Source organism: Halichoerus grypus, unplaced genomic scaffold (genome assembly GCF_964656455.1).
Source record: "Halichoerus grypus unplaced genomic scaffold, mHalGry1.hap1.1 HAP1_SCAFFOLD_141, whole genome shotgun sequence".
NCBI classification, from domain to species: domain Eukaryota; kingdom Metazoa; phylum Chordata; class Mammalia; order Carnivora; family Phocidae; genus Halichoerus; species Halichoerus grypus.
In genome coordinates, this window is record NW_027555068.1 from 50,783 (window position 1) to 57,410 (window position 6,628).

General features: G+C 60.8%; 1 protein-coding gene across 1 annotated transcript; it reads left to right on the plus strand.

Moving 5' to 3' along the window:
- The first annotated feature begins 1,172 nt into the window (after window positions 1–1,172).
- Window positions 1,173–2,177, plus strand: LOC144380748 (melanoma-associated antigen 10-like). The gene is made up of 2 exons (XM_078065565.1): window positions 1,173–1,252; window positions 1,436–2,177. The coding sequence occupies exons 1-2, from the start codon at window positions 1,173–1,175 to the stop codon at window positions 2,175–2,177; spliced, it is 822 nt and encodes a 273-aa protein (XP_077921691.1).
- Window positions 2,178–6,628: the final 4,451 nt, after the last annotated feature.

The window sequence follows — 6,628 nt, forward strand, 5'->3', positions numbered from 1 at the left end:
CTCACCCTCCTCTCGGAGCTCTCAGGGAAGTGAGACACACAGGAGTCCCTGCTCCTGCCAAGAGTCAACGTGGGGGCACCCGAGGGAGGAGTGAGTGACTCCCAACCCACCCCTCGGGACAAGGAGGTGATGGCCCAGGAATCTGTCCAGCCCCTACCTGGCGGCCCTGGGAACCCTGGGTGGGGCCTGTCAGGCTGAGTCCCTCCTCCTCTCCAGATCCCTCCTCTCAGGATGGGGAGGGCCAGGGCCTGAGGGTCTGGACTCAGGTAGCAGAGGAGGCAGGTGCCCTGGCTCTGGGTCTGGCCCTGACTGTTGGGGGGAGATGAGAAATGAGGGCATGCCTCCCACAGCAGGATCCTCAGGGCCCAGGCCTACCCTGCCGCTTCCGTCAGCCATGGGGAGACGGGCGATCGGTGGGCCAAGTTCTTTCTCCTGACTTTTCCTTCTGGTGTCTCCCAGAGATGAGGCCTCGGCACCAGGAGGGTGGCCTCAGGTCAACACAGGGAGTTTTCCCAGGCCTTCCGTGGGGTCAGGGTATAGACGGAGAGGTGCGCCCATCCCGGCACCGATGGAACCCCGAGCTTGGCCATCCCTGGGGTTCCGTGACGAGCCCTTAGACCTTTGGCAGGCGTGGGCACATGTGGGCCCCCTCGCTTACCTTCTGTGGAGTCTCAGGGCTGCGTGGTCTTGCTGTGACCCTTTGGCCTCAGGCTGCGGGAGGGGGGCCCAGGCCCTGCCAGGGGAAATAGCAGTCCCCTGAGAGGCCAAGGAGGGGAGCGCCCAGCTTGGACTGGTGGGGACCTCACAGAGTCCGCCCCAGCCCTCCTGCCCCACTGGGCCCCGTGTGCCGTGCTCTGTGTCTGCACCCTGAAGTGACTCCTCCTCTTGTCCTCCAGGGGCTTCAGGAACTCAGCGTTGAGGCCTAGGTCTGAGGCAGGAGCCTCTAAGGTCCCAGAGCAGGGGAGGTGCAGGTGAGTGCCAGTGGTCAAGGTGAGGTACGTGCTCTGAGCATGGGGCCAGGGGCTCGCCCATCCCAGCCCAGAGGGGAGCCCTCAGCACCCAAGCCCGACGCAGCGCACTGTCAGCTCCGGGACTTCAGGCCTCTGCTGCCCGGGCTGCGCCCTGAGGAGCCGTCCCACATCTTTCTTCAGGTTCAGCCCGACACAAACGCCATGCCCCTGGGTCAGAGGAGTGAGCTCGGGAAGGTGGAGGAAGACCCCGGCCCGGCCCAGGGCCTGCTGGAGGCACAGCTGTCCGGGGCTGGGGAGGAGGAGGCCCCATGCGCCCCCTCCTCCTTCTCCACCTCCTCCTCCTCCCAGTCCACCGCCCCATCTGTCTCCTGCTCTGCCCTGTTTCTGGTCCCCTCGGAGGAGGGGTCTGCTGCTGGGTTCCAGAGTCCTCCCCAGAGCTCGGTGAGTGCCTGCCCCTCCCCCAGTGCCGGGGCAGCCACTCCCTGGAGCCCGTCTGAAGATAGCTCCAGCTCATCCAACCAGGAGGAGCCCGGCCCCGGGCTGGAGCCGGGAGTGGCCCAGCCCCTGCTGGAAACTACACTCCACATGAAGGCAGTCCACCTGGTGGCCTTCCTGCTCCTCAAATATCGCACCCAGCAGCCGACCAGCCAGGCAGAGATGCTGGAGATCGTCGGCGAGGAACACCAGGACGCCTTCCCCGTGATCTTGGGCCGAGCCTCCGAGTGCATGCGGCTGCTCTTTGGCGTGGATGTGAAGGAAGTGGACCCCAGCGACCACTCCTACATCCTGGTCCCCGTCCTGGGCCTCACCTGGGATGGGATGCTGAGCGGTGAGCAGGGCATGCCCAAGACCAGCCTCCTAGTGGTGCTCCTGGGGCTGATCCTCCTGGGGGGCGACCATGTCCCCGAGGAGGAGGTGTGGGAAGAGCTGGGGGTCATGGGGGTGTATGACGGCCAGGAGCACGTCATCTATGGGGAGCCCAGGGAGCTCCTCACCAATGTCTGGGTGCAGGAAGGGTACGTGGAGTACCGGCAGGTGCCCGGCAGCGACCCTGCCCGCTACGAGTTCCTGTGGGGTCCCAGGGCCCACGCCGAAACCAGCAAGTGGCAAATGCTGGGGTATTTCCTCCGGTTCAATCTCGGGCAGCCGGCTTCCTCCCTGGCCCTGTCTGAAGGGGCTGTGAGAGATGAGGAAGAGGGGGCCTGAGCCCCGGCGTCCGCCAGGCCCTTTTCCAGGCTTTGGTGGGGTCGGCAGCTTCTCCTCCAGGATGCTGGGCTTGAGGTGAGGCCGCTTGTTGGTCCTTCCCTGTGTGTGTTTGTGTGTGTGCGTGAAGACAGAGCCCTGGGCGTTTTAAGGAGTGCAGGGCCAGGGAGGGTTGGGGGAAGAAAGCAGGGCAAGGAGCCTCCTGAGGGTGGGGGTGGTTGTTCCCTGGGATGACTCCCACATCCAGAGCTTGGTGTCCTTCAGGAAGCTGTCCTCTGGGGTTCCTTGCCATAGAAGGTTTCATCCGTTTCAGCGGCGGAGTGTGTGAGTGACATCCACCCTGCAGCATTTGTCCGTACCCAGGTCAAGAGTTAAGAGTTTTGTCATGTTCTGGGGGCGCCTGGGTCCTCTGTTGGTTAAGCATGTGCCATCGGCTCAGGTCATGATCTCAGGATCCTGGGATCGAACCCCACATTGGGCTCCCTGCTCAGTGGAGACTCTGCTTGTCTCTCTCCCTCTGTGTGTGCTCTTTCTCAAAAAAATAAATAAATAAATACCTTTAAGAAAAAAAGAGTTTTGTCATGTCCTGGACACCAGCCTGGACACCTTGCCTACTTGTTTGGTCTCTGGACCGAAATCACAGGGCATTGGCCTAGGGATGGGCTGGAAAGGCGACAGAATGGAACAAGCAGGGGACGGGGGTCAGAAGCTGGAGAAATAAAAGTTTGTTGGTTCTTGCTTCTGATGCCTTCCCGGCCATCATTGTGCAAATGCCAAAGGCAAGCACGCGCACACACGCGTGCTCGTCCATTGGCCTGGTTCTTCCAGAAAGGCGGGGGAAACGTCCTCCCAGCACAGAGGGAGCCCTGCTCACTGGCTCCTTGATTCCCAGAGCTGGGCTGAGCTCTGCTCTCTGGAAGGCCCTGTGGGTGAGCAGTGAGGACACGAGGAGAAGCAGGACACGTCCCAGCCATAGGGGACCGTGTCTAGCAGCCGCAGTCCTGGCAGGAAGGTGGGGAGGGGTGCGCGGAGACCCGCAGAAGAAGCGGAGGCAGGGTGAGGGGGGTGCGGCCCCCGGGGCGAGCACTGCAGTGGAAATGCCCCCGGCCCGGGGGCGGGGGGCTGGGGTGACCAGAGGGTCCCCGTGATTGCCTCTGTGCAGCTGGTCACCGGCAAGCTGGGTGGCGACACTGCCAGACTCCAGTCTCTGCCTCCGTGTCAGGGAAGGCGGGGGGCAGGCTGCGAGCCTATGTGTGAGGTGCACGGGCACGGGCTCAGCGGGGTGCCGGGGGCGGGGCCCCAACCTTGCCGGGCGGGGTCCAGGTGAGGAGCCCAGGGAGGACCGGGGGACCCCCGGCCTGCCCGCTCCCTTCTCCTGCCCCCACGTAGCCCACCCCGGAACCCATGTCCGCCCGACGTGCTGTCAGCCCGAGGGGACCCCTTCCTATGGGGTCCGGATGTGACGAGCGCCGACTTCCGCCTCGGAGGCGTGGGAGACGCCGGGACCGCCGTGTGTGGGAGGCCGGATCTCGGTCGGGCCAGGCCAGGGGTGCAGGTAGGCCCACCCGTGAGGGAGCACAGAGTGGGGGGACCCCCAGGAGCCAGGTGGCCCATGCCGGCAGCCCCGAGACACCCCGGGCGGGGACAGCGTCGTCCCGCTGAGCCCCTCCCGCCGGGGCCCAGGACCAAGGACACGGGTCCCCAGAGGGACGGGCCCGGGCCCTCCCTGGAGCGGGTTCCGGGGGCAGACGGAGGACTGTGGGGGCCACTCTTCGGCGCTCAGGTCCAGCCCCTCGGGCCCTGCCGCGGCCAGGCCCTGGGGGCCCCCCGGGGAGGGTGGCCACAGGTGGCGTCCGTCCGGTGAAACGCGCCTCGGGGCTCTGACGGAGCTTAGGACCTTGGTCAGAGGGGAAGGATGCCAGGTCGGGAAGGGGCGGGGGCACAGGGAGCCCCAGGGGTTCCAGGTGGGGTCGGGGTGGGGATCGATCGGGGCCAGGACCGAGGGACTCTCGAGCGCAGGACAGAGGGGACCTCACCGAGGTCGGGCCCCAGGGTGAGTCCGGGACGGCAGCTGGGCGGGATGGGGACACGCGGCCAGTGCGGCCGGACTGGTGCGTCCGGGTGTCCCGAGACACTAGGGGCCTTGGCGGAAGGAGCAGGGCCTCCCTCAGGCGGGCAGAGGGCCGGGCCCAGGTCCTGCTGGGCTTCACGCTGAGGATGCGGAGGGAGGACTGAGGGTCCCCGGACCCCCGCAGAGCGTCAGTCAGGGAAGGTCCGTGGGGGAGGGGATCGAGCACGTGGTGAGTCCGGACTTCCGCATCCGGGCCTCAGAGACTCTGGGGTCTTTGGCCGAAGGAGCAGGGCCTCCCTCCCGTGGGCAGAGGGGCGGGCTCAGGTCCTGCTGGGCTTCATGGTGAGGTTGCAGAGGGAGGACAGAGGGTCCCCGGACCCCAGCACAGCATCAGTCAGGGAAGGTCCGTGGGGGAGGGGATCGAGCACGTGGTGAGTCCGGATTTCTGCATCCGGGTCTCAGAGACACTGGGGTCTTTGGCCGAAAGAGCAGGGCCTCCCTCTGGTGGGCAGAGGGGAGGACCCAGGTCCTGCTGGACTTCACGCTGAGGATGCAGAGGGAGGACAGAGGGTCCCCGGACCCCAGCACAGCGTCAGTCAGGGAAGGTCCGTTGGGGGGGGTGGAGGATGGGACCACGTGGTGAGTCCGGACTTCCGCATTCGGGTCTCTGAGCGACTGAGGCCAGGGCCTGATGAAAGGAGCAGCTGCTCAGGTGGGCAGAGGGGAGGGCCCTGGCGACCCAGTGGCGGGGGCGTGGCGTGGGGAGGCCAGGGATAAACCCTGAGGGAGGACAGAGGGGAGCCCCCTAGAAGCCCACCCATGATGTCAGTCTAGGGAGGCCCCCCTGGGCGGGATGGGGACACGAGCCCAGAGCGGCCGGACTTCTGCCTCTGGGTCTACCGAAAACCTGGGGTCTTTTTTTTTTTTTTTTTTATTGTTATGTTAATCCCCATACATTACATCATTAGTTTTAGATACAGTGTTCCATGATTCATTGTTTGTGCATAACACCCAGTGCTCCATGCAGAACGTGCCCTCCTCAATACCCATCACCAGGCTAACCCATCCTCCCACCCCCCTCCCCTCTAGAACCCTCAGTTTGTTTTTCAGAGTCCATCGTCTCTCATGGTTCTTCTCCCCCTCCAATTTCCCCCCCTTCATTCTTCCCCTCCTGCTACATTCTTCTTCTTCTTTTTTTCTTTCTTAACATATATTGCATTATTTGTTTCAGAGGTACAGATCTGAGATTCAACAGTCTTGCACAATTCACAGTGCTTACCAGAACACATACCCTCCCCAGTGTCCATCACCCAGTCACCCCATCCCTCCCACCCCACCCCCCACTCCAGCAACCCTCAGTTTGTTTCCTGAGATTAAGAATTCCTCATATCAGTGAGGTCATATGATACATGTCTTTCTCTGTTTGACTTATTTCGCTCAGCATAATACCCTCCAGTTCCATCCACGTCGTTGCAAATGGCAAGATCTCATTCCTTTTGATGGCCGCATAATATTCCATTGTGTATATATACCACCTCTTCTTTATCCATTCATTTGTTGATGGACATCTTGGCTCTTTCCACAGTTTGGCTATTGTGGACATTGCTGCTATAAACATCGCGGTGCACGTACCCTTTCAGATCCCTACTTTTGTATCTTTGGGGTAAATACCCAGCAGTGCAATTGCTGGATCATACGGTAGCTCTATTTTTCACCTTTTTGAGGAACCTCCATACTGTGTTCCAGAGTGGCTGCACCAGCTTGCATTCCCACCAACAGTGTAGGAGTTCCCCTTTCTCCGCATCCCTGCCAACATCTGTCATTTCCTGACTTGTTAATTTTAGCCATTCTGATGGGTGTGAGGTGGTATCTCATTGAGGTTTTGATTTGGATTTCCCTGATGCCGAGCGATATTGAACACTTTTTCATGTGTCTGTTGGCCGTTTGGATGTCTTCTTTGGAAAAATGTCTGTTCATGTCTTCTGCCCATTTCTTGATTGGATTCTTTGTTCTTTTGGTGTTGAGTTTGATGAGTTCTTTATAGATTTTGGATACTAGCCCTTTATCTGATATGTCATTTGCAAATATCTTCTCCCATTCTGTCAGTTGTCTTTTGGTTTTGTTGACTGTTTCCTTTGCTTTGCAAAAGCTTTTTATCTTGATGAAGTCCCAATAGTTCATTTTTGCCCTTGCTTCCCTTGCCTTTGGCGATGTTTCTAGGAAGAAGTTGCTGCGGCTGAGGTCGAAGAGGTTGCTGCCTGTGTTCTCCTTTAGGATTTTGATGGACTCCTGTCTCACATTGAGGTCTTTCAACCATTTTGAGTCTATTTTTGTGTGTGGTGTAAGCAAATGGTCCAGTTTCATTCTTCTGCATGTGGCTGTC

What these genes read in the sequence shown, in the direction of transcription:
- LOC144380748 (XM_078065565.1), top strand. Translation starts at nt 1,173, where the DNA reads ATGCCCCTGGGTCAGAGGAGTGAGCTCGGGAAGGTGGAGGAAGACCCC. An exon ending in GGCCTGCTGGAGGCACAGCT is followed by an intron (nt 1,253 to 1,435) that starts GTCCGGGGCTGG and finishes CCCCTCCCCCAG; the next exon opens with TGCCGGGGCAGCCACTCCCT.